Source organism: Sphaerodactylus townsendi, linkage group LG05 (genome assembly GCF_021028975.2).
Source record: "Sphaerodactylus townsendi isolate TG3544 linkage group LG05, MPM_Stown_v2.3, whole genome shotgun sequence".
In the NCBI taxonomy this organism is placed as follows: Eukaryota; Metazoa; Chordata; class Lepidosauria; order Squamata; family Sphaerodactylidae; genus Sphaerodactylus; species Sphaerodactylus townsendi.
In genome coordinates, this window is record NC_059429.1 from 21,609,497 (window position 1) to 21,637,485 (window position 27,989).

The following is a 27,989-nucleotide window of genomic DNA, read 5'->3' on the forward strand; positions in this document are numbered from 1 at the left end:
TCTATAAGTCACATAGGAATCAGCATGCGATAGTAAAAATACAGTCTTTTCAAGGTCAACTTGCCAATTTAAACATCTCAGTATTCCATCAAGAATCTGGGCCCTCTGGGTTCCACGTATGGTGGACAAAATAAAACATTTCGTGACAGACTCTACAAATACCATGCCGCTGTTCCTTTAGCAGTTGGTTATATCTTCTAGACCAGCCATTCTCAACCAGGGTTCCGTGATACCCTGGGGTGCCGTGAGCATGTCCCAGGGGTACTGTGGCAACACTACCGCCCCCCCTCATTTTTGTGGTGTCTCCCACTGGCACCAGCAAGGACATGGAGCTGGCCCATGGAGCAGGACCTGCCGCAAGGTCAGCAGCCACCCCCCCCCAGTGCTTCTCTTCACCCTGGGAGGGGAAGGTGGGGGTGTGGCAAGCAGGGGCAATGGGAGGGGAAGGTGTGTGGGGGGTGGCAGGGGTACCATGAGATATAACGAGTGAAGTCAAGGGTACCCTGACCTCAAAAAGGTTGGGAAACACTGTTCTAGACAGTACTGCCATTAGCATGGTTTGGAAGCGCAAGGCAGTAAAGGCCTCTCTAAACTTTGAAATAGTAAGATTAACTAAATAAGGAGTTCTGGGGTGGTCTTTTCTGAGTAGTTTAAACCGTGATGAAATTGGATTGGAGAATTTGGAGAATTCTACAATTGGATTGTAGAATTGATTAAATAAGAGCCGTTCAGTGGACCATCGTGGCTTTATCAACTATTATGTCAGCTTTATGGTGTTTTTGCTACACTATAGAGCAGGGGTGGCCAACTTATGGCACTCCAGATGTTCATGGACTACAATTCCCATTGGCCCCAATTGGCCATGCTGGTAGGGGCTGATGGGAATTGTAGTCCATGAACATCTGGAGTGCCATAGGTTGGCCACCCCTGCTATAGAGGCATACTGCTTTTCAGATAACAGCCAGTGGCTGTTTTCATGAAAAGGACATAGGAAGAGCAAGCCCTGAATGTACAATCTGGAACGAGAATGATGGTTCGCATGGTAAGTTTTCCCCACCATCTTCTTCCAGATAGTTTTGGAAAGAAATAATTTAGCCCAGAAATGGTTAATCTTTGTTGCTGTTGGCCTATTTACATCCAGCAAGAGTCTACAGTGACACAGTCCTCTTGAGAGCCAGTGTGGTGTAGTGGTTAAGAGCAAGTGGATTTCTGGAGAACTGGGTTTGATTCCCTATTCTTCCACTTGTGTGGCACTTATCTGGTGGACCAGATGTGTTTCCGCATTCCTCCATTCCTGCTGGGTGACCTTGGGCTAACCACAGTTCTTCAGAACTCTCTCAGCCCCACCTGCCTCACAAGGTGTCTGTTGTGGGGAGTGGGGGGGAAGGAGTTTGTAAGCCACCTTGAGTCTCCTTGCAGGAGAGAAAGGTGGGGTATGAATCCAAACTCTTCTTCTTCTTGGGTAGGGAGTGAGGAGGGGGTGCACTTTCTAAGAAGCTGACAAATGAATACAAGCAAGGAATGATGCACAACTATCTCTACCTGCTTTATGATAATGTTTGGTCCATCTCGTTCTGCCTTGTCTGCTCTGACTGACAACTGTCTTTCAAAGGACCAGGCTTCTGCTATCAGACTTCTGGCTTCTGCTGTCTGAGGTCCTTTGAGGGTGAGAGTGAACCTCAGACTTGCATGCAAAGCTGAGCCTTTCCCATCCCAGACAGTTCCAACCTTTGTGCAGGTCGGATCACTTTAACTGGAACAAAATACAGCAGACTAGATTCTAGATTGCGGGGGATCACTGGCATGCTTGAGATGCAGGCAGGAACAAAACTTTCGGTGTAGTAATGAGCAGCTGAGAATGCCATTGCTGCAGAGAGAAAGTGTTGTATAGTGTATTGTCGAAGGCTTTCACGGCCGGATTCAACTGGTGCTGGTGGGTTTTCCGGGCTGTGTGGCCGTGGTCTGGTGGACAGTGTGAAACAGACTTTTCTCTGTGATACACCTCTGAAGATGCCAGCCACAGATGCAGGCGAAACGTTAGGAACAAAATCCACCAGACCACGGCCACACAGCCCGGAAAACCCACCAGAACCAGTGTTGCATAGTGGTTAAGCGCAGTGGACTTTAATCTGGAGAACCGGGTTTGATTCTCCACTCCCCCACATCAGCAGCTGACTCTAATCTGGTTACCTGGGTTTGTTTCCCACTCCTTCCCATGAAGCCTATTGGATGACCTTGGTCTAGTTACAGCACTCTCAGAACTCTCTCAGCCCCCCCTGCCTCACAAGGTGTCTGTTGTGGGGAGAGGAAGGGGAAGGAGTTTATAAGCTGCTTTGGGGACCCCCTTCCCCCGTAATGATTGAGAAAAGTGGAGTATAATTTTAAACTCTTCTTCTGAGCATGCCACTGAATTGAAGATCTGCAGGAGAGATGGTGCTTTGCCTGGCCTCCTACAGCATTGATGGCAGCCCTTGGAAGAGGACATGTTATATTCTCAGTGTGCCAGCAGCAGCAGCGTACCTGTGCTCCAGTGCCAGCTCAGGGTGCCAAGGATTCTTGCTTGCTGGCACCTGTATTCATTCCCTCCTCTCCTGTGCCACCTGCAGCATAAAGTGCAGTGCCCCCATTCCCTGCCCCAGATTGTGAAACCAGGAAACTTGCATCTCAAAATGTTCCTCCTTCCAGGTTCTGCTGCTGACCTGGTCCATATCTGCCTGTCACACCCGTCTCACGGAACAATTTTCCCCTGACAAAAATCCCTATTCTTCTAGCTGCTTCCTCATCTCAGAGCTGAAAGGCTGTTTGGCCCAAGACACACGCACAGCTTCTTGAAGAGATAATTGGAGGCCGACTTGACTTTCCATCCCAGAGGTCTACGCCCCTCTGAGAACTGAGCACCGCCTTCTTTCACTTCTTGGGGTGGCTGGCTTCATAAGGAGGCATGAAACCTGTACAGGTGGAGAACTGATCTCGATAGCTTTGCAGGGTGCTGATCTTTCCTGGCTGTCTCTCTCTCTCTCTCTTTGTCTCTCTGTATTCTGTTTGTGGGGCAAGATAAGAGGTTTCTGCATACTCAGAGCAATTCTCAACCTGATCCTCAGTTTCTTACTAGTCCTTTATCTGATTTTTACAGAGAACCTTTCCCAACAGAATCTTCTCTTGTCGCAGCAGAAAAATTTGGCGTCGCCTTGGAAATTTCCTTTTTAATATTGGTCCCGGTTGTCGGGGCCGACAGAAGGAACGTTGGCTTTTGTTCCTTTTTCAAGCTATCTGGTGGGCAATTTGATTTCAGTTCCCAAACTTCTTTGGTCTGGATAGCATTTTTGATTTCTGAAATTTATACAAAGTGATTCTTTTTTTCATTACTTGCTTTATATTAATGTTTGTATTTTTTGCCTGCTGCATAGAAACCAGCAAAGGGTTGATTTCATTGTCGTTTTTCCAGGCTTGGGGCTTTGGCCTTTGAAATATTTTGATTTCTGTTTGATAAAATAGTTTGTTTTCTCAGAGCTTCTGTCTCTTCTCTGCTGGATGGTTGCCGGTTGCTCTATTACGTTGTCTTTCTGAGTGAAGTTTGCGTATTACCATCAGCTTTAGGCAACTTCAAATTTGCCTCTGGTATTTGTAAATAGTAATTTACTGCGGCTTTTCTGTGTCTGTCAAAAAGAATAATAGTTCTGCCGTCTAGAGAGAGAAGGTACTGGGTATAACACTTTTCTTTCTCTCTTATTTGTGAATCATCAATTGGTCCTTTCGCCAGTTAATTCCTCCTGAATATCAGCTGTGGCCAGTTTGACAACTGGTCAGTGGGTCACCTCCTTCTCTTCCCAGCTTGCTTATCTTGCAAAAGGGCGCCTATTTGTGGGACTTTGACTTGGGGCTGGGGGAAAAACAGCTTACAAAATGTCCCAAGAAGGTCACTTGGACGTTTTCAGGGCAGAGATGCTGACTTTCAGTTTGTGGGACTATGGGGTCTTTGGTCTCATGCTGTTGATCTCAACCAGCATCGGACTCTTCTACGCCCTCCGAAAAGGTGGGCAGAAGACATCAGACGACTTCTTCACGGGGGGACGGCAGATGTCCGCAATCCCCGTGGGCCTCTCGCTCTCTGCCAGCTTCATGTCGGCCATCCAGGTACTGGGGGTCCCGGCTGAAGCGTACCGGTATGGCATGAAGTTCTTGTGGATGTGCCTAGGGCAAGTCCTGAACACCCTTTTGACAGCCTACCTGTTTCTGCCAGTGTTTTACCGCCTACAGCTCACCAGCACTTACGAGGTAAGAGAGCCTTGATCCTGGAAGGATTTGGAAAGGGCTGAGCAGGAATTTGTTCTCATTACCCTCTTGCATTCCCCTGTAACAAATTTCCTTGTTGAACTGTGTTGCTGCACTGTGGGGTTGAGAACGATATGATCAAGGTTGGCCTTAAGATTTGGTGGCCTTAAACACTAACACATTGAGATATGAGAATTGTCCCCCATGATCTAACCCAGAGGTGTCCAACTGTGGTGCTTCAGATGTTCACGTACTACAATTCCCATCAGCCCCTGCTGGCATTGCCAACTGGAATTGTAGTCCAAGGGCTGATGGGAATTGTGGTCCATGAGCATCTGAAGGGTCAGAGTTGGACGCCCCTGATCGAACCCCATATTATCATTCTGAGAACTCAGACCTCAGAAAGGTTTCTTCATACGAACGGAGCCTCTGGTTTATATGGTACATATTATGCGTTATTACTGACGTTTTCCATTTCTAAGTAGCAATTTCAGCATTCAAAATCCCTTTGCATATATTGTAGTCATCTTTGCAACAGACTGGAACATAGGCCAGTCTGAAGATGGAGGAACTGAGATTGAGGGAGAATGAGTTTGAAGCCATCTTTTAGCCTCTGCACAGTGCCTCATGAAATTTCTTCTTCAGCCTGGTGACTTGATGTTCACTGTCATGCTGGGATGGAATCTGGGACAAGGCGGGCCAGATTCATACACCACAGTGTTAGTTTTTAAAGATACACACCTCAGATCATCATGAAAATATAGAATGTGAGCCAGTTAGGATGACTGCGTTTTTTCACATCTCTTTATGGCGAGTTTATTCTTCCTGCAGAACCGCCATAGTCCAGAGCTCTTCCTTGAGCGCGCAGGATAAAGCTATGCATGATGCTCAAAAGACCATGGTTGGAGCAGCAGTGGCATAGTGGTTAAGAGCAGGTGTACTCTAATCTGGAGGAACCGGGTTTGATTCCCCGCTCTGCCACTTGAGCTGCAGAGGCTTATCTGGGGGATTCAGATTAACTTGTGCACTCCAACACATGCCAGCTGGGTGACCTTAGTCACAGTTCTTCGGAAAGGGGGATATAAATCTAACTCTTCTTCAGATTAACTTGTGCACTCCAACACATGCCAGCTGGGTGACCTTAGTCACAGTTCTTCGGAAAGGGGGATATAAATCTAACTCTTCTTCTTCTGCATGTTATTTAACTCTAAAAGACGACTGACAGAAGGCTGGTATGGAGTAAGCCTGTGATATGGTATGCTATGGTATGGTATGGTATAGTATGGTATAGTATGTTTAATTTATATACCACCCTCTCCTGAAAGGCTCAGGGCGGTGCACAACAGGATAATAACAATATCAGCAATCAAAACATCATACTACAAACATCAAAAGCATAATATCAATAAACAAGGGTCAGAAAACATAGCATCATAAAATCATAAGCATAACATCATAGACATAACATCATAATATCAAAACATAGTATCATAAATATAACATTATGAATGACAATAAGCATAGAACAATAAAGCACAGCATTAAGAACAACGATAAACCTAGCATGATAAACAACAGGCATCAGCAGCTGAAATATCACAAACGAAGCAACAATAGTCACAGCAACATACACTCAGCTAACCTGCATTAGTGGTCGGTTGTTTTTACACTGAGAATTTATTCTTTTAATTGTAAGCCACCTCAAGCAGGACTCTGATGAGGCAGCACACAAATTCCCCTAAACAAATAAACTTTTTATCTTTGCGCAGTTTCTCTGGCTGAAAATGCCACCTACATCTCCTTTTGAGTCTAAGGTTGCCACCTTCCAGGTGGGGCCTGGACATCTCCTGGAATTGTAACTGATCTCCAGGAATCCATTCCCCTGGAGCAAATGACAGCTTTGGAGGGTGGACTTTTTTGCATTAAACCCTGCTTAGGCCCCTCCCCTCCCTCAAACCCTCCCTTTCTCGGCTCCATCCCCAAATATCCAGAAATTTCCCATCCTATAGTTGTCAACCCAATTCAAGTCCCATTAAGTCTTGTACGGTGTGGTGCAGTGGTTAAGAGCAGGTGGACTGTAATTTGGAGAACCGGGTTTGACTCCCCACAGCTCCACATGAGCGGCGGACTCTTGTCTGGTGAACCAGATTTGTTTCCCCTCTTCTGCGTTCCTGCTGGGTGACCTTGGGCCAGTCACAGTTCTCCCAGAACTCTCTCAGCCCCACCTACCTCACAAGGCGTCTGTTGTGGGGAGAGAAAGGAAAGGAATTTGTAAATCGCTTTGAGTCACCTATAAGAAGAGTTTGGATTTATAATCCACCTTTCTCTTCTGCAAGAAGGTGGAGTATAAATCCGAACTCTTCTTCTTCAGTTGGGGAAGCAAGACAGGGGAACTTGAAACATTATATAAAGCAGTGGTGTGACCGCACTTGGAGTACTGTGTTCAGTTCTGGTCGCTACATCTCAAAAAGGATATTGAAGAGATAGAAAAAGTGCAGAGAAGGGCAACGAGGATGATTGAGGGACTGGAGCACCTTCCTTATGAGGAGAGGCTGCAGCGTTTGGGACTCTTTAGTTTGGAGAGGAGACATCTGAGGGGGGATATGATCGAAGTCTATAAAATTATGCATGGGGTAGAAAATGTTGACAGAGAGACATTTTTCTCTCTTTCTCACAATACTAGAACCAGGGGGCATTCATTGAAAATGCTGGGGGGAAGAATTAGGACTAATAAAAGGAAACACTTCTTCACGCAACGTGTGATTGGTGTTTGGAATATGCTGCCACAGGAGGTGGTGATGGCCACTAACCTGGATAGCTTTAAAAGGGGCTTGGACTGATTTATGGAGGAGAAGTCGATTTATGGCTACCAATCTTGATCCTCTTTGATCTGAGATTGCAAATGCCTTAACAGTCCAGGTGCTCGGGAGCAACAGCTGCAGAAGGCCATTGCTTTCACATCCTGCAAGTGAGCTCCCAATGGCACCTGGTGGGCCACTGTGAGTAGCAGAGAGCTGGACTAGATGGACTCTGGTCTGATCCAGCTGGCTTGTTCTTATGTTCTTATGTTCTTATAGGTAGCAACAGGGCATGGCATTTTCCATTGGCAGGAAGGGCAAGTGGTCATCTCCCCTTCCTCGCAAACCCATCCTTATCCTGAATTATGTAGGAAGAGACACTTTTCCCACTGGGTGCATATTCCAGCCACCAGCTATGTGTTTAGTCTTCCTACCATGCATGCTAGGAACACATGCGTCCCACAGTTCTCCTTATACATGTGATCACCGTTTTGTGCAAACAGGATAACCTGCGTATTTTAAAGCTTCGGCGTGTGAACACACATCCACAACAAACTCTGGCTTCCAATCATGTGTACCAAAGTGGGGAAATAGTCAGGCTGCCCTAAGCACACAAAATGTCAAGTGAGTATATCAAGAGAATCCACCCCGCCCAGTAGCGCATTCTACCAGTACATGAGGTAACGCCGCCAAAAAAGCCGTAATGACTCAAAAGGGTTTCCCGTCTGGGGCTTCAGATGTTCATGGGCTACAATTCCCATCAACCCCTGCTGGCATGGCCAATCATGAATTGTAGTCCGTGAACGTCTGAAGTGCCAGAGTTGGACACCCCTGGTCTAAGGGAACTGATCTCTGAAATCTGGAGATAGGGTTGCCAGCTCTGGGTTGGGAAATACCTGGAGCTTTTTGAGGTGGAACCTGAAGAAGGTGGGATTTGAGGAGGGGAGGCAGCCAGGTATAATGCCATCGGGTCTACCCTCCAAAGCATCCATTTTCTGCTAGGGAACTGATCATCTGGCAGTCAATGGCAATAATACAGGATCTCCAGGCCCTTCCTGGAGGTTGGCAACCCAGTCTAAAGATCAGTTGTCCTTCTGGGAGATCATCAGACCCCCACCTGGAGGTCTCCTGAGTCCATGTAGTACTCATGGTTGTTTTTGCTAGAACAAACTAACATTGCCATCCAGCAGGCGTTTGTCCTTTGGATCTCTCCGGAATGCAAAATAGTTCTGTCTTTCTGTTTATTGATGTTATAACAGCGGGTAGCAACCTCAAGATCCCGACCCCTCCACTGCGGAAAAAATGTCACAGATATAAATAGGGATATGCCCTGGCAAGAGCCTTTGAATTTGCAGGACACCCTGAGTCGTCCCCTTCTCTAATATACCGTGTTGAAGGCCTTCCTCGATCTGCTGTATTTTTTTCGCTCTGCAAATAACTGCAAACAACTCTGTTCTCCAAGCCAAGGAAGTGTTTGTTCTTTTAGCTGGAAGATAGGCTAGGGAAACGGCCTTGTCTGGCAATCTCTACTTATCAACCGTTATGGGATGATCCCGTACTTGCACGTGCAGCGGACTGGCTGAGCCCTACGTGGCTTTACGCAGTGCGGAGCACACAGGTTGGATCCAGGGTTTCCTGCATGTGACTCTCACGAGTCCCTCTCAATTTGCCATGCCTGCAGCACCCCATTCCTGAGGCACATAGGGAAGAAACTTCAGCCTCCCACCAGAGGCGTATCTAGGGAAAATGTAGCCCTGTGCAAAATCTGAGTGTGTGTCGTCGTTCCCCCCCCATATGGGTGGCCACCCTCCCTTACCACAACCAAACAACTTGTTTTGCACCAGGTCTTGGAGTCAGTGTATGGCCCTGGGGGGAAGGAGGAGGGGTGTGGGGGATGTGACTAAAAGGCTGCAGCTCAGGGACATTTGACCCCATATGTCCCCCTTTGGTGGTACGCCCCTGCCTCCCACCTGCTGATTTGAAATGGTCCTGGCCCAGTTTGGCCTTCCGGGAAAACCATGAGTGAACCCATTGTAGGTCAGGAAAATGGCAAGGAGAGAAGGCTGAGGTACAGAGTTGCCAGCTGGAGGTTGGGAAATGCCTGGAGATTTTGGGGGTAGAGCCGGAGGGGTGGGGTTTGGGAAGGGGAAGAACTTCAGTGGGCTACAATGCCACAGAGTCCAGTTTCTCCAGCAGAACCGCTCTCTGTTACCTGGAGATCAGCTGTAATTCCAAGAGATTTCCAGCTACCACCTGGAGATTGGCAACCCTACGTGAAGTCGCATCTCCACATGCTCCCCCCCCCCCAGTCATGCTCTGAATAGATCATCACGCACGGGAGTGGAGCTGAACCTGCAACTCGCAAGTGGCTGATACACAGGATACAGGTTGGAATCCCGGACCCAACCTGTGTTGTTCACAGGGTGACCAGACCCTTGTTGGCAGCAAGGGAGTTCCCACTTTGGAGCCCCTCCCTCTGGCACCATACAGCCAGCTGATAGAAGGTCTTATTGGCAGCAAACTTAGACCTTGTTCTCCATCATCAGCAATGTGGCTACATCACTTCCAGTGTGCACTGGAAGTGATGCCATCGCATCACCCACGATACAGGAATGCTCTGGTATATGGTATGGTATGATTTAAAAAAAACAGCTTCTACCATAGACTTTTTGCTCAAATACCAGTGTCCCTATATCACTGGCAACATGATGACTCCGCTTCTGGTGCATGCTGGAAGTGATGTTGCTGCGTTGTTGATAGGAGAGACCTAGACTTCAGTTTGCTGCCAGTAAGTCTCCCCCACAACACACCTGCCAGTTGTCCCACAACACGCCTGCCAGTTGCCAAAGGATAGCTGGCAACCTGAATGGTTGTAATATGTGACCAGCGTTCTTTGGTGTTCATTGTCATGGAAGCAAAATGCATCGCCCCCCCGCCCCCCGGCCACTCTGCACCTTTTATCACTGTAAGACAGATTTCCCCACCTTTTTATGTCCCTTATGACTGAATAGCCCTTCTGGGAGCATGTGATGGTTTCAGGCTATAGTCAGAGGTGGGATGCAGCCTATTCGCACCTATTCGGTAGAACCGGTTACTAAAATTTTCTCAGTTCGGAGAACCGGTTGTTAACGATTAACTCCACTAAGGACAAGGGGGTAATCTCTGTCCCTGGGTACAACAAATCTCGTCAAGTGGGGGATGCAAAATGGCCCCCCAGGGCCCCCTGCGGCCCCCCTGCCCCCATCGCACCCCCCCCACATGTGTATGAACTGTATGAAATAATACAATATATAGTAATTCTATTTTTTTTGTTCATTGGTATAAAGGTTGGGAAAGTATTATAGGCAAAGATTTTTCATTTTCTTTTTTTCTTTTGAAATTTATATTGCAAAGAGGAAATCAGGCATGAGTAAGCTATGTAAAAGCTTAGGTTTCTGTGACAGGCATAGGATTTTATCAAGCTTTCTAGATTTCTTAGTTTCTTAGATGTTACATTTCATATGAAGGTGTAGTTTTGGCTTATTCTTAGATGTTATTGACTTAGGTATTCAAAAAGACTCTGGGTTCTATCAGGCTGGTACCCTTTCTCTTAGTACACACAACCTCTCCGTTGTTTAGACACCCGCTCTGCAGAAATCTCCCTTGTGTGGTAACTTAATCAGGTCCCAAATACCCCAGAAAGGGAAAACTCATTTGAGCATAATTCCCTTCCTAACTGGCTGAGGAATTCTCCTTCTATCTCTGAGAAGATATATTCCTCTCACCCTTTATTTATGGTCATTGTGGAAAGTTTCTCACACTATTCCACCTCTGCCTTGCCCAATAAATAAATTTCCAGGTTTTTGTCTATGTATATTAACTCACACCATATTTCAGATCTCTGACTGAAATCCTCTCAGGGAACATTTCCACAATCACCTGAGAGATTTCCACTTTTTTCCCCATCTCCAAGGGCCCCGTCCGCACATGCAGGATAATGCACCTTCAATCCATTTTCAATACACTTTGCAGATGGATTTTACTGGGCGGAATAGCAAAATCCATTTTCAAACTATTGCGAAAGTGGATTGAAAGTGCATCATTCTGCATGTGCGGAAGGGGCCCAAGAGTTACCTCTTGTCTCTTTTAGTCAGCCGGTTGCTCCACGGATCAGAGCACAAGTCAGCTTATCCAGAGTGCTGTTCAGTTCCTATGAAGATTTTTTTTCTCTTGCCCTCAGTTTGTGACTGCCCTTTGTTTTTGGCTGCACTTCCAAACCTTATTTCTCTATATGCAGTCCGTCACAGCATCACTCCCCAACTCAGAGTTAGCTCCTAGAGTCTCCTGAGTGAATCCTGAAGTGTGATCATGCTAGCCACTCACATGGACAAAAATCTTTAATTTTGATGTCCCTGACAAACCCAATCTTGTCAGGTCTCGGAAGCTAATCTGAGCTCTGGTTAGCACTTGAATGGGAGACAACCAAGGAATTCCAGGGTCTTGACACAGAGGTGGGCAATGGCTCTGTCTACTGTCTTGCAAACCCTATTGGGTTGACATAAGTTATCTGCAACCTCTCTTTCCACCACCATCAAAGCCGGGGGTAAGATTCCATCCAGGAACGTGCTCAGACAGACGGTCAGTGGTTTGGTCCAAATACCCCTTGCTTTCAGAGCTAAATGCTTTGGGGGTGGGGGCCTTCCAGCATCACAAACAGCATCGCCGGCATGCTGCTTTACTTTTTTGGAAAGCCAAACCACAGCCCAAGTGTGAGCTGTTTTGCAGAACAAAGGTACGTCATCTGTTTTGGCATCCCCACACCCTGAAGACTTTGAAAGTGTTTTTTTAAGAGGCTTAATATGGCTGGTGTTAGTCACCTCTTTGTTATCCAGATTCATACTTAATCTGCAAAGCCATGAAGTAAGAGAGCCACAATTACAGCATGGGCCTTGGATACTCTGCTTGTTTTGCCCAGCTGAAACAAGGCATGTCCGCACAACCCCTAATTGCCCAGTTTTAAAATTAGTGCTGCTCAAATGGCAAATAGTCTGTCAAGGAACCAGAGGTGGGATCCAACAGGTTCTCACCAGTTCCCGAGAGCGGGTTACTAATTATTTTTGTGTGCCGAGAGGGGGTTACTAATTGGGTCTGCTTTTCCGCTAGAAATTCCATTAGGTCCAAAAATCATAAAGTCCTGTTGTTTCCTACCGTGTTTCCCCGAATATAAGACAGTGTCTTATATTAATTTTTGCTCCCAAAGATGTGCTATGTCTTATTTTCAGGGGACGTCTTATTTTTCTGTGTTCTGTTTGTTGGGCATGCTTCCAAACAAAAACTTTGCTATGTCTTACTTTCAGGGGATGCCTTATATTTCGCACTTCAGCAAAACCTCTACTATGTCTTATTTTTAGGGGATGTCTTATATTCGGGGAAACAGGGTATGTGGCTGGTTAGCGAAGGTAGAAAACGGGATAATTCTCCCTGTTGGGCTGTTTTAAAAACATGTTTTAGAAATATGGTAAAATTCCTTGTTTAAGGAAAGTATCCTTCTTTTGATTTCTAGAAACAAAATTAAGTAATTGAAAGTATTAAGTATTTGACAGGCAGTCAATTAGAGGAGACGTAGTTGTTTCTGTTGGCAGTAGATGATAGGACTTGCTATAATGAGTTTAAATTATGGACGGAAAGATACCAGGTGGAAATTAGGAACTTTTTTTTTACAGTAAGAGTTTTTTACAGTAACAGAGAAATTATTAATGCCCTGCCCCTGGAATGTCTGACCACGCCCCCATTGTGCCCCGCCCAGCCCCATTGGCGCTACGCCACTGTTTGAATCCCACCACCATGGGAACCTGTTACTAACATTTTTGGATCCCACCACAGCAAGGAATCCAATCCCCCATCACTCTGAGGACATTAAGAACATAAGAAAGAGCCTGCTGGATCAGACCAGTGTCCATCTAGTCCAGCACTCTGCTACTCGCAGTGGCCCACCAGTGGCTCCTCACCCCTGTTTTATCTTCCCAATAACCTTGTGAGGTAGTTTAGGCTGAAAGTGTGATTGGCCCTAGGACACCCAGCAACGCTTCCATGGCAGGGGAGGGATTTGAACCCGGGTCTACCAGGTGTTCATCTGGCATTTTGACCACTACACCATGATAACTTCTAATGGAGCTTAGCTAACAAAGATCCCAAGCTCAAGAAAAGAATGCCGGATGTTACCAAGAAATGGGGATCTGCAGGTGATTGTGCAAATATGGGATTCTAGTCTGGCTCGGTTGCTCTAGCATGGTGGTCACTCTAGGGCAGGGATGGGTGGAGTAGGATCAGTCAGTCGGGCTTTATTACGTTCAAAGGGCAGAAAAAGTTATAAGAATAGAACCAAACTTTGTACATCAGCAATGCAACATAATATGGTAGAAGAAGAAGAGTTGGATTTTTATCCCCCCTTTCTCTCCTGTAAGGAGAGTCAAAGGGGTTGACAATCTACTTTCCCTCCCCCACCCCCCGACTGCCCACAACAAACGCCCTGTGAAGTAGGTAGGGCTGAGAGAGGTTCGAAGAACTGTGACTAGCCCAAGGTCACCCAGCTGGTGCGTGTGGGAGTGCACAGGCTAATCTGAATTCCCCAGATAAGCCTCCACAGCTCAAGCAGCAGAACAGGGAATCAAACCTGGTTCCTCCAAATTAGAGTGCACCTGCTCTTAACCACTACACCACTGCTGCTCCTATAGGCTATAAAGGCATGCTACTAAGTTGCATTTTAGGTTATATGAACATTTTAAAATTCTATTTAATATATGTCGGGGGTAGGATCATCATGCTGGAATACTGGGAATTTCTGGGGATCCATCCCTTTGCTAGCTGTCTACTGGGATTCTCTCAAAGGATTCCAGATAACAAGATCCTTGAATAATCCTGCCAGATGTTTTAAGGCAGAAGACAGTTGTGGGGTCAGATTTAATGAGGGCTTAAATTAGGTACGGAACTCATGTGACTCATGTGCTGTCAATGGAAAACACATTAGCAGACCAAGGGGAGTTTGCTGAAAATAAATAAGTAGGGTTTTTTCTGGGTACATTTATACCAGATGTTCCCCCCAGAGTTGTTGGAAACTTTACCAACGAGGTGCTTGTGCTGAGGAGAGACACACCTCATTGGTACAGCCAGGTTCACACATGCAGCTGTACTGAGCTGTGAACGATATCTTAGACGATCCCATTGAACATGTCAAAAACCAAATGTGGGTTCTCCCCTCTGCTCATTTTCCTTGTATCTCCTTTGGATATATACTGCATGTGTCTGATGGACGGATATCTGACTCATGAAATCTTATGCTGAAATACATTTCGTTAGTCTTTAAGGTGCCCATGGAGTCCTGTTTAATGTTTCTACCCCTCTGGAAGCATCCTGGACTACATGGGCCAATAGTCCGACTCAGTATAAACCTGCTTCAAATGGTCAGCAGCAAAATCTAGAATTATACCTGTCCACTTGTATATATCTAGCACAGACCTGGGCATTATAAGGCCCGCTGGCCACATCCGGCCTGCCGGATGACCCTGACTGTCCCCCCTGCCATGCTGGGGAGCGAGGCTTTCAAAAGCGCCTTGCCCCCCTGCCTTTTGGCCCGGCCCTCCACAATATTTTCTGTTTCTTATGCGGCCCCATGGAAAAAATAATTGCCTACCCCTGATCTAGCAGGTACATGTTTGCAGTTTACTAGTGCTTTACATTCAAAGAGTTCTACATTTGGAATCAGCAAGACGTGTTCACACTTTGCGATGTTGTGTTGACTTTCCTTGCATTTTACGACGTGACAACTTTGGTTCAAACGGTCAACTTGGTCTTAAAAACAATTCATCAGGTGGAAAACAAAAAGATGAGCCAACAATTTCTCTGGACAGCTGACACCTGAGCAATTTTCTCTTTGAGCTGCATACGCATTTGTGACTCATCCTTGGTGCATTCTTTGGAAAAGTAGATGCTGCCCTGCAACCTCAAGCATGCAAACATGTACCTGCTAGATTATAATTTAAACCCGGAGAACTTTTGAACCAGAATACCGATTGGCTGGCCATTTTTGTCAGATTTCCTTAGACAGATCAAGGTTCTCTTGGTGACAAACGTATCTTGAACTGATTAGCAGAAGCATACCTTGGGAGAAATATATTCTTAGGCAGTGATGGCGAACCTTTTCGAGACCGAGTGCCCAAATTGCAACCCAAAACCCACTTATTTATCTCAAAGTGCCAACACGGCAATTTAGAAGAAGAAGAAGAAGAAGAAGAAGAAGAAGAAGAAGAAGAGGAGGAGGAGGAGGAGGAGGAGGAGTAGTTTGGATTTATATCCCCCCTTTCTCTCCTGCAGGAGACTCAAAGGGGCTGACAATCTCCTTGCCCTTCCCCCCTCACAACAAACACTCTGTGAGGTAGGTGGGGCTGAGAGAGCTCCGAGAAGCTGTGACTAGCCCAAGGTCACCCAGCTGGCGTGTGTGGGAGTGCACAGGCTAATCTGAATTCCCCAGATAAGCCTCCACAGCTCAGGCAGCAGAGCTGGGAATCAAACCCGGTTCCTCCAGATTAGATATACGAGCTCTTAACCTCCTACGCCACTGCTGAATACTGAGGTTTTAGTTTAGAAAAAATGGTTGTATCCGAGGCATGCGTTACTCAGGAGTAAGCTTGGTAGTAGTCAGTGGCTTTGCTTTGAAGCAACTGTGCAACCCTTCCAACGGGTGAATCACGACCCTAGGAGGGTTTACTCAGAAACAAGCCCCATTACCAGCAACCGAGCTTACTCTCAGGTAAAGGATCACACTTTATTTCTTCGCATGAAAATCAGTGGTGTTTGACAGCGCTTAACAGGGTTACCTACACTGCTTTCCCAAAACTAGGTCTTAAGTTTAATGCTAATAATCGAGCCCAGCAGCCCAGGCCAGCCTAGATGTGTGTGGGGGATGACTCTGCTTGTGCGTGCCCACAGAGAGGGCTCTGAGTGCCACCTCTGGCACCCGTGCCATAGGTTCGCCACCACTGTTCTTTGGAAATTCACATGCTTGATGATTTAACTAATTTTAAGTTTATATCAGCGCCATCCCATAAGATCGATGCACTGCCGAGCAGGACCAATGATGTCTGACTAAATCAACAAAAATTACCACATAGTTATGAGCACATTGACTGTAGCGGTAAAGTTTATGACTGTCAATCAAAGGTCATTGAGATAGCATTCAGTAGGAGGTGACAAAGAAAACAGGTTTTAAAAGGGGAAAATTGGAACCAAGCCAGCAATCTGTTTCCCACAGAAGTAGCAGCTGTCTTGGTCCTAGAAAACCATGTTGTACTGTCTTCCTTGGGTCCCTGTTATGATAGTGTGCTGGCTCGTTTTTCCTACCAAAGTTCATGTGCTCCTAACCAGCTGGAGATGCCTTGCCAATTGCATGATCAAAAGGTTTGCTGAACATCACGTGCCACCCAGATGCTAAAGGCACAAGAGCTTTGTGGGAAAGAATTGGCAACCTTAGATCAGGCTCTGGGGAGGGGGAGGTAACTCACATCTGCTGATTTAAAAAAATTAATCCCCAATGCAACCACGTTTGAAGTAGCCAGGAGTAAAGTTGCCAAATACGCAGTATGGCGGGGTGGTAGGGTCAGATGGACACTGCCCTCGTGCGCAATAGCTCCTCTGCAAGCAAAGGCGTATTAAGCGGGAAAATGGTGCCTGGGGACAACACCTGCCCCAGGTGCCCCCATCCCTGTGCCCCCCCCACGGTCGGGGGTAGGGGCAGCTCAGATGGGCACCATAGCGGCCGTCTGAGGAATTGGGCTGCAGGGAGGTGGGGGGTGCTTCCGAGCCGGGTCGGCTTAGGGTAGGAGGGGGGTGGGATGATTTTGCATGCCCCGTTGTTGCGCCCGGGCCCATTTGACTCCCCCTGTCCCCGTTGCAGATACGCCATTGTCTGCAAGAATCAGCTTTTGAAGCCATTCGCATCTGGGAGGTAAAGTTTCTCCCCTTCCAATTGCTACAAATCAAGGAAGTTATTTTCATTGTGGCTAGACTTGCCTATTCCCAGATGGAGGGTGGGAGGAGCTTGGGAGAGAAAGGGGAGTGTCTGGTGTCAACGAATGGAGCCCAAAGATGCCACTAGGAGCCAGGGGTGGATTCTGAAAGACTCTTGTCAAATAGCCCCATTCTGTTTACTACTTTTCCCTTGTAAGAAGCAAACTAGCAAATGACCACTTTCACACCTGGAATTATTTCCTCCTGCTGAATTTTTCCCATTCATTCTCACATATTGTTCTGGCAACAGTTTTGCATCAATGGCCTAAACATGGTACCAAGGAAGACGGATCTTGCTGTGCTGCTAGTTAGCAGTGATGCCTTCCTCCCATGCCAGGAGCCATGCGCTTCTTGCTTTGTTGGCATCTTGCACTGCAGGAAAGCACTGCAGTTAGCTGGGTGCTTTGTAGGATCGAACCCGGGAATGATGGACAAGAGCCACAACAGTGACCAGTGTTAAGGGCTGTTACTGTACATCTAGGTATCTAATTCCAAAGTGTGCCCTCTGTCTGCAGATATCTAAATTCGCAGATAAAGGGCATACTTCCCATAACAGGTTATTCTGAAGACTTGGGAGGGGGGGGCGATGCCTGGGTCTGAAGGAAAATCCAAAAAGGTTTTTAAAATTAAATTGGGGGGGGGGGTTAAATCCCCTTAAACTAAATAAAGCTGTGACTGGCCCCTGTCAGCCCAAAGGCAGTTGCCCCCCCCCCGGGGGGTTGGGGACAGCAGCATCCAGCAGGGGGCGCTTGCACAGCCCAGCCAGCAGGGGGCGCTTGCAGCCTCCTGGGAATAGGGACTTTGTGGCAGAAGCGTATCTAGGAAAAATGGAGCCTGGAGACAAAATCTGAATTTTCTGTGCCTCCCTTCCCACTCAGGTGCTTATGTCTACTGCCCAGAGCCCAGATCTACCGTCTGGAGCCCGTGCCGGCATCCAGGCCTGGAATTCACACCAGCATCCAGGTCTACTGTCTGGAGCCCACGCCAGCATCCAGGTCTACTTCCTGGAGCTTGCACCGGTGTCCAGGTCTACCGCCCAGAGCTAGTGCCAGCGCCCAGGTCTATATGTGCCCGGGGACATGGGTTACCCCATGTCCTCGTAGGTGGTATGCCCCTGCTTTGTGGGTATGAGTGGCTGCCTGGGCTGGCAATACCAGAGGGATGACATCAGGAGTGGAGGGTAGCAGTCTCAGCTGGTGAACCCAGAGTCCACAAAGATCAGGATGAGGAATGGCCTTAGCAGGCTCAGCAATGTGGGGGATAGGATTCCCCCAATGAGTTTCGTTGTTCCTAATATTAGCAAAAAAACCCAACAACCCCATATTGGCTGCAATTGAATCAGGGGGAGAGTCCAGCAGAGGTGGGAAGAAGAGTTGGATTTATGCCCCGTTTTTCTCTACTGCAAGGCGTCTCAAAGCGGGGAGGTTTATGACGAAAGATCTTTTTCTGCAAGACTGAATAATTTAGTTCTGGGCTTTTGGGCTAAGATTTCAAACTGCGAACTTCAGACCTTGTAAGCCGTCTGCTACTGGCCTTCTGCTGGCAGCCACGGATCCTGACTGTTGTTTGTTTGCTCAGCCGAGGGAGCTGAAGGACCAGTGAGTGCTTTTGAAGAAGCAAGGATGGGCTCAGCAATGACGTGGGAAGGACCTTCTTGCGGTGGCTTGGGGAAGCCATCATGTCAATGAGGCATGCGAACTGACTGGAATGGAGAGGGCAGGTTCTAAGTCTATGTTCCCCTGCAGGTCCTTTACAGGCTTCTGTGTGAGAGACCCCAAACAGCTTCTCAATGAAATTCTTGTGCGCGCACGCGCGCGCACGCGCGCACACACACACACACACACACACACCCCCTCATAACAGCCAGCATGGTGTGGTGGTTAAGAGCGGTGGATTCTAAGCCTGGAGAACCGGGTTTCATTCCCCACTGCTCCTTATGAGTGGTGGCGGACTCTTATCTGGTGACCCGGGTTTGTTTCCCTTCTTCTACATATGAAGCTTGCTGGGTGACCTTGGATTAGTCACAGTTCTCTCAGAACTCTCTTAGCTCCACCTACCTCACAAAGTGTCTGTTGTGGGAAGAAGATGGGAAAGGAGTTTTGTAAACCACTTTGGGTCTCCTTATGGCCGAGAAAAGCGGGATATAAATCCAAACTCTTCTTCTACTCGGAGAGGCAGCATGGTATAGTAGTGGAGAGCAGGTGGACTGTAATCTGGAGAACCAGGTTTAATTCCCCACTCTTCCACATAAGTGTCAGACTCTTATCTGGTGAACCAGAAGTGTTTCCGCACTCCTACATTCCTGCTGGGTGACCTTGGGCTAGTCACAGTTCTCTCAGAACTCTCTCAGTTCCATCTACCTCACAAGGTGTCTGTTGTGGGGAGAAGAAGGGAAAGGATTTTGTAAGCCGTCTTGAGTCTCCTTACAGGAGACAAAGATGGGGTATAAATCCAAAATCATCATCATCATCATCATCATCATCATCATCATCATCATCATCATCATCTTCTTCTTCTTCTTCTTCTTCTTCTTCTTCATCTTCATCTTCATCTTCATCTTCTTCTTTTCTTGCAATAACAGTTAGATGTCTATCCTAATGAAGGGGTATGTATTTGTGTGGAAAGATGAGTCATAATGCTCTTGTAGAACTCCCACAACATTTGGAAAATTGTGTTCCATTTTAAGCTCCCCATCTTAAAAAGGATATAGTTGTTGTGGGTTTTTCTGTGTGGCTAGGCTACACAGCCTGGAAAACACGCAACAGTCAGTTGATTTCAGCCACAGAAGCCTTTGCCGATATCCTAGATGATTATGTCATCCTCTCAAAAGCGAAGCAGGGTCAGCCCTGGTGAATTCTTGGATGGGAGACAACTGTGGTCCAGGGTCGTTGCATGGAGGACAACACTGGCAAACTACCCCTTTTCATCTCTTGCTTCAAAAACTACAAGTTCACCGTAAGCCACTGTGACTTGATGGCACTTTCCACCACCACCAGATGTTGAATAGGCATAACCCAAATGATCCAAGGAGTGGTACAGTGCCCTTGTACCAGCAGTGGTGTCATGGTTAAGAGCAGGTTCACTCTAATCTGGAGAACTGGGTTTGATTCCCCGCTGTACCAAGTGAGCTGTGATTGAATGCAGCTGGTTCATCCCCACACCTGCAAGATTCCGTCTTTGTATAGACAGGGCCTCTGTGCTTATAGCAGGCAGAAATTCAACCTGGACAGCTTTTCCCAGCCTGGAGGTATCATGGGGATGAATAACTGATTTTTGATTTCTCCTTATCATCGTCTGGCTGCATCCACGTGGCAAGGATTTTCCATTTCCCGGCTGTTCCTGTTGCAAATGCAGAGGTATTTGCCCTGACAACCACACCCACCCAAGGAATTCTAGTTTCTAAAAGAGCATTTCTTTAGTTGATCAATACAGTTCTCGTCACCCACATAAAACTAGCAGAAGATTCCTGAAATAAGAAATGAAGGTCAGATCCATTGAAAATCAGTTTCATTTTGCAGTGTATGAGGTAATGATATTCACTATTTATGGATATAGAAAGACAATCCAAAGCACATTAAGTATTATCCATTTTATCAATTACAATTCTTATTTAAAACTAGCAGACCCGGCCACGCATTGCTGTGGCTCAGTCTGGTGAAGTGGAAAAGAAAGAAAAGGGGAAACAAACGGTTCGAACATGTGTCATTGCACAATGCTTGAAAGGGAGGGGAGGGGCAAGGGGCCCCTCGTTCCCCTCCCTCTCTCCCATTCCCTTGCATGGCAACCCGGCCAGTCCCACCCTAATGTTCCCCTTCCTCTGCTAGGGTGGGCAGACCATGTGCAGGTGGCTGATCCTGTCCCTTTCACTCCCTTCCCTTGCAGGTGAATTATCTAGCGTAAAACACGCTGGGAGGCATGAGCTACGTTGTGTTCAAATTTAAGAGCGTTTGGTCCAGCAAACCCCTGGACCCTCCCTCACCTTCCCCTTCCTCCGCTAGGGTGGGTGGGTCATGTCCAGATGGCGGACCCCATCCCTTTCACTCCTTAAGGCAGTGGTTTTCAAGGAAGGCATTGTTGTTTCCCTTGTAACAGAGTGTGTTGCTTTGACGGCCAGCAGATGGCGCTGTTGTGGAACAGAACTGTGGTTCCAACTGTCACAGGTGTGGCATGTACACAATAACTGGCACAGTTGTGACAAGTACACAACAGGAGGTGTGGAAACAGTATGGAAACCTGGCCGCACGTGAATGCGACGTTGTGTGAAAATTTCAAAGCAATCGGTCCAGTAGTTTGGGAGATTACCTGTCAGCAGAAAAACGCACTGATAGATTTTTATATAGAGAGATATTTATTAGCTGCCTTTCTACCTTACAGAACTCAAGCCAGTTTGCAATATAGACAAAAAAGTACCCATGAAATATTTCACACCATAATTTAAAATTACATTTTAAGCATGCTATCTCATTGCCCCAACCTGGATAGCTTGTCAGATCTTGAAAGCTAAGCCCAATCTTGTCAGATCTTGAAAGCTAAGCAGTGTTGGCTCTAGTTAGTATTTGGATCACCAAGGAATTCCAGGGCTGATATGTGGAGGTGATCAAAATGGCAAACCACCCAAGAATGTCTCTTTCCTTGAAAACCCGGCAGGGTCACCATAAATCAGCTGTGACTTGACAGAAAAAAAATCTTATTAGTTTTACAATAACCTTGTAAGGTAGGTCAGGACAAACCCTTGAATTCAAAAGGGGAAGTGAGGTAAAGAGAGTGGTTTCTCTAAGGCTATTAATAAGTTCATGGACAAGGTGAGATTCAAACTGGGGACTTCCTCATGCATAGGCCATTCTCTCAATACCCATTCTGAAGCAAGGAAGCCATTGATGTTTTGCTTCCGTGTCACTATGTGGTCACTCTGTCGTGATTGGGAGGTTTCTTCTTTGACCCCAAGTATATTTATTTGTAACAAATATCATTGGCCTTCAGAAAAGGAACAGCTTTTGTTGGAGGTGACCTTCCCCACACAACCCACCCCCACACTTGTGCATCCGACATTTGGTAGAGCAAAGATCTGAAGCTCTGCTCTTGTGGACATTCCAAAAATCAACAGGGTTGTGAAAGGAAGGTTTTAGAAAAAGGATCTTAGGATAGGGTAAGTATCTGTTAAGATAGCAGTGTTTTACTTGGAGGCAAAGTCCACACTGTGTTCTAACAAACAAGCAAACAAAAAGGAATGGCTCTGCAGAACTAGTGATGGAAAAGAATATTTTGATCCTGTGGTCGCCTGGTACTTAACACATTGGACTTCGGGTCTTATCCGGGAACCTCAACTTGACTGCATGCCAACTTTGGGCAAATCTCAATTTCCCACCAAAGCGATGGAATCAAGGCTGATCTGTAGATTTCCATGCATGCAGCACTGTCATTTTTGCAGAAATAATTAGCCCCAAGACAGGTCTGCTCTTTAAAAAAAAAAAAATCATTAGATGCTGTGGATCTGGCTAGCTCCTGCCCAGTTTTGCATTTGCCATTCCTAGATATGGTGGTGGCCGAGCAGCTCCAGGTATTCCTGGAGGATTCATCAGCACTGGATCCCTTTCAAAGGGATCCATCTAAAACAGTAGTTAAATAATTATGTATAATATACATTAGGCACAGAATCAAATTTCTGGGCCATTCCTTATGCTATCACTTTGCCTGGCTAAGAAACTATTATAGTGGGTACAGCCAAACGCATCAAACTAATTCCCAGGAAAGCTGGAAAATTCTCCCTCCGAATATGTTTGGTATCTAGATTTGAAATGGTCCTCCATTTTCCTTGAGCCATGGCCAGAAGCCTCAACAGAAATCTTTTGAAGAGAGTGTGTAACTTTGCCTACATTTCAATTTCCTGTTTCTGTTCTTATCTTGGCAGTATCTGGAATTGAGGTTCTCCAAGAAAGTCCGCCTGTGCGGGACGATCCAGTACATTATTGCCACGGTAGGTCAACTGGGATGCTCTTTGCAGGGTGAGCAGCATTGTGTGTCTTGAACACTGATTTAGACTATACCAGTGATGGAGAACCTTTTAGAGACCGAGTGCCCAAACTGCAATCCAAAACCCACTTATTTATCACCAAGGAGTGCCAACGTGGCAATTGAACCACCAACTCGGCCCTTCTTCAAGCCTCCCAGAGTCAGAGCAGCCCCAGTGTAGAGGGAAGCCAGGCCACCCCCTCCCCACTGGCCTGCCTACCAGTTGCCTCCTTCACTCCCCACATTGCAGGCTTCGGGTTCCAGCTCTTGGTTCTGCGAGACGGTCATGGTGCGAGAGGCTCCCTCGGCTGCACCCTCCCCCAGCTGCTCTCCTCATGCTTTGCAAGCCGCCAGGTCCTGCGCCGCACCTGTGCACATTGTGCGCTGCCCTCTCTGCCTCCCTTTGTCCCCAGATGTCCCCATGGCCCCTGCGCCTCTGAAGGGTAGTAACCCGTCCTGCTTCCCTCTGGCTTTCTAGTAGCAAACTCTGTGCTGGGGCGGCGGCACGCGTGGCCACAGAGAGGGCTCTGAGTGCCCCCTCTGGCACGTGTGCCATAGGTTCGCCACCACTGCCCTAAGTCATGATCCCTTCAGGACCAAAAATTTCCACACACTTGAGAAATGTATGTTCCCACACTCCCATCGTCCTGCAGAACGTGACTGTTCAGGAAGGCATTTTTATAAAGTCAATAATGGTGTAGTGTGTTTGTGGAATTTAAAGGAGTCTTGTGTTTACATTGCTCTCTAATGTTGTAATCCAGTTTTATTGATCTTGCTAGGTAATATATTGTTTTATTGCATTATTCTCCAATCTGGTGATTCTGCTTTCCGGTCTGTATCATGCTTTGGTTTTTAATCTGTTGTTCTCTAATTTGGTTGGCTGTATGCATCATACTGCCTTTATAGCATTGCTTTCCGGTGTAATCTTCCTGGAGATAAGTATACCACAAATAATAAATATGCCATCCTTTATAACGTGTGCGTTCTTCTATCTCTTCCAGATACTGTACACCGGAATTGTCATCTACGCTCCGGCTTTGATCCTCAATCAGGGTATGTGCCAGAAGCTATCATGCAGTTTGAATTTGTGTTACCCAGAAATAATCCTACTTTGTTTGGATCCCCTTTTCAATATTCCCCTCCCCCAGAGGTGGGATCCAGCAGGTTCTCACAGGTTCCCGAGAGTAGGTTACTAATTATTTGTGTGTGCCGAGAGGGGGTTACTAATTTGTGATTTTGCCATGTGATTTTTGCCTTAGTTACGCCCCTGCTCTCAGCCGTAGCGCGCAGAACTTGAAGCAGTCTAGCAGGAGGTGCACCGGCGTGCGTGGCAGCCTGCGCCTGCGTGCATTCGTTTCCCGCCCAAGGACCGGCGCAGCGGCTGCATCCTTGCCACAGCCCCACCCAGGAATGCCCCGCCCCTGGAATGCCTGGCCACGCCCCGTTGTGCCCCGCCCAGCCCCATTGGTGCTACGCCACAGTTTGAATCCCACCACCATGGGAACCTGTTACTAAATTTTTTGGATTCCACCACTGCCCCCCCTTTTTTTTGTCCAGCATTTGTTTGCGAAAGACTTATAGAAACTTGTCCCAGACACAAGGCTTAAGTGATGGAAGTCTTCTCCTGCTAAATGTCTACAGTTCAGGCCAGTTGACCCATTAGATGGAAACCTTACAGAGAAATAGGATATGAATGTATACCCGTTGAACAAATCAGTAAAACCATTCTGCTTCAAATGGTTTTGCAACCAGGTTTGGTGGTTCTAAAGAACCTTCTGCATTAAGATTCTTTCTCATTCTTCTAGTGACTGGGCTAGATATCTGGGCCTCCCTCCTCTCCACTGGAATTATCTGTACATTCTACACTACCATTGTGAGTATAGTGGTTATTCTTGAAAATTTGCTCCCTATCCAGATGTTGGCCAACAGCTTCCACCGTGTTCTGATTGACACCACTCCCTCAGGCATCTGTTCTGAAAAACTATAAAACATATTCCCCTTATATTATAGATCAGTTCACATGAATATAGGAAACTGCTTTCTATTAGGTCAGTCCTTTACTCCATCAAACCTGGTGTTTTCTGAATGCCAGGAGCTTCCTAGAGTGTCGAATGCAGATTCTTCTATCTGCTGATAGCACAAGAGAATGAGAACCAACCAGAAACTTGGGCAAGGATGATGTGCTGACGTGCTGACGTTCTGACGTCATAACGTCAGCATGTTTTTGGGAAGAACAAAAAAAGGTCCTGCCCCAACATGGCACGACAACCAATCAGGAGAGACCCGCCAAGCTGATTGAGTGGTAGTGGGGTTGTTACATTTCTTGAATCATAGGTAGGCCTAGATGTCTTCACTGGGAAGATGCTGCAGTAGGGAGGTTGAAACCTTGATGAAAAGGTGCCGTTTATTTTCAAACTTGGTTTGTTCTAGATTGAATTTCCCGGTGGGGATTCGGCCACTGATGACATTTATTTCCCCATCCCCCTGATTAAGCAAGAGTGTTGTGGGGTTTCCGGGCTGTATGGCCGTGTTCCAGTCACATTTTCTCCTGAAGTTTCACCTGCATCTGTGACTGGCATCTTTGGAGGACCCTCTGAAGATGCCAGTCACAGATGCAGGCGAAACGTCAGGAGAAAATGCGACTGGAACACAGCCATACAGCCAGGAAACTCCTCAACACCTCAGTGATTCTGGACGTGAAAGCATTCGACAATACAAGATCAAAGGTGTCACATAGGCCCGATGGTCAACTCCCTGCCCCCCCAGAATGGGCAAGCAATTAACATGATCTCTCTGGGTGCCAGGCCAATGCAGGAAGCAAAAGGCCAATCAGAATTTCACGCCTGTACTTTATCAGGAACGTAGGAATATGCAAAGTCATCCTCGAAGCACCAACTCGCCTTTTTGTTAATCGCAGACAATGCAATTACTTATAACTCAAAGGTCACCCCTCCCATCCCATGATTTAACAACCATATAACTAACAATAAGGCAAGTCTAAGATGAGGGAAAGGAATAAATCATGAAAGTTCCTGTTAGAAGAGAAACTTTGTGGCCTCTGGTGTTGGGGATTTTGTGGCGTCTTCTAAAGCAACAACCACCGGAGCTTTCTAAGTCTCCCTTCTGCTTTTCAGGGTGGAATGAAAGCCGTTATCTGGACAGATGTTTTCCAAGTTTTTGTCATGCTTTCGGGCTTCATTGCCATCATGATCCAGGGGACGCTTCTGGTTGGCGGGCCAGGTCAAGTCTTGGGTATTGCATACAACCACTCCAGGATCAACTTTGGCGAGTACGTTCATACCTACTGTCAGAGTTCGTTCTCTCTGTCTCTGTCTCTGTCTCTGTCTCTGTCTCGGTCTGTGTGTGCGTGTGCGTGTGCGTGTGCTTGTGCGTGCATGTGCAGGTACGTCTGAAAAATATGCACACTCTCCTTTTCAGTGTGTGTCTCCCTGTCTCTATGCCCACCTGTGTAATACATCATTATCCCGTCCTTCCTCCAAGGAGCAGCAGTGGCATTCTTCTTCTTCTTCTTCTTCTTCTTCTTCTTCTTCTTCTTCTTCTTGGGGCTCAGGGTTAGTGAGCATTTCGAGGCAGAGCTTCCAGACGCTGGTTCAGTGCTCTGCCTGCTATGTCATACTGACTGCCTGGTTGATGCACAATTTCCCACTGCTATTTATAATCTGCTGCTGAGTGTGTGTGAAGGAATGTATCTTCCTGAGAACCGGCATGGTGTAGTGGTTAAGAGCAGGTGCACTCTAATTTGGAGAACCGGGTTTGATTCCCCACTCTGCCACTTGAGCTGTGGAGTCTTATCTGGTGAACTAGATTAGCTTGTGCGCTCCAACACATGCCAGCTGGGTGACCTTGGGCTAGCCACAGTTCTTTGGAGCTCTCTCAGCCCCACCCACCTCACAGGGTATTTCTTGTGGGGGGGAGGGGAAGGAGATGCCCTTATATAAAGCAGTGGTGCGACCGCACTTGGAGTACTGTGTCCAGTTCTGGTCGCCGCATCTCAAAAAGGATATTGAGGAGATAGAAAAAGTGCAGAGAAGGGCAACAAGGATGATTGAGGGACTGGAGCACCTTCCCTATGAGGAGAGGCTGCAGCGTTTGGGACTCTTTAGTTTGGAGAGGAGGCGGCTGAGGGGGGATATGATTGAAGTCTACAAAATTATGCATGGGGTAGAAAATGTTGACAGAGAGAAATGTTTCTCTCTTTCTCACAATACTAGAACCAGGGGGCATTCATTGAAAATGCTGGGGGGGGGGAAGAATTAGGACTAATAAAAGGAAACACTTCTTCACGCAACGTGTGATTGGTGTTTGGAATATGCTGCCACAGGAGGTGGTGATGGCCACTAACCTGGATAGCTTTAAAAGGGGCTTGGACAGATTTATGGAGGAGAAGTCGATTTATGGCTACCAATCTTGATCCTCCTTGATCTGAGATTGCAAATGCCTTAACAGTCCAGGTGATCGGGAGCAGCAGCAGCAGCAGGCCATTGCTTTCACATCCTGCAGGTGAGCTCCCAAAGGCACCTGGTGGGCCACTGCGAGTAGCAGAGAGCTGGACTAGATGGACTTTGGTCTGATCCAGCTGGCTTGTTCTTATGTTCTTATGAGATTGTAAACCCCTTTGAGTCTCCTTACAGGAGAAAAGGGGGGGGGGTATTAATCCAAACTTTTCTTCTTCTGAGCCAAGTCTTTTTCAAAATATGTAACATGCTAAATGTCACCTAATGCAGAAGATGTGGATCAGCCACACTCCAGATAGATACAGGTACCTTTATTGGCATACATAAAATAGGTTAAGATCACAACTCATTAAAATCAGTATGTTGGGGGAAAAATAGTTCAGACAGTTTTGAT

At 46.9% G+C, this 27,989-nt stretch overlaps 1 protein-coding gene across 1 annotated transcript in view; it reads left to right on the forward strand.

Moving 5' to 3' along the window:
- Positions 1-2,987: 2,987 nt before the first annotated feature.
- Positions 2,988-27,989, forward strand: part of SLC5A5 (solute carrier family 5 member 5) — a 52,355-nt gene continuing 27,353 nt past the window's right edge. The window contains exons 1-5 of the mRNA XM_048495825.1: positions 2,988-4,275; positions 23,020-23,085; positions 24,122-24,173; positions 24,926-24,993; positions 26,255-26,409. Of these exons, the coding sequence (XP_048351782.1) occupies positions 3,904-4,275; positions 23,020-23,085; positions 24,122-24,173; positions 24,926-24,993; positions 26,255-26,409 (713 nt within the window). The 5' untranslated portion in view covers positions 2,988-3,903. The remainder of the gene's footprint in view (positions 4,276-23,019; positions 23,086-24,121; positions 24,174-24,925; positions 24,994-26,254; positions 26,410-27,989) is intronic.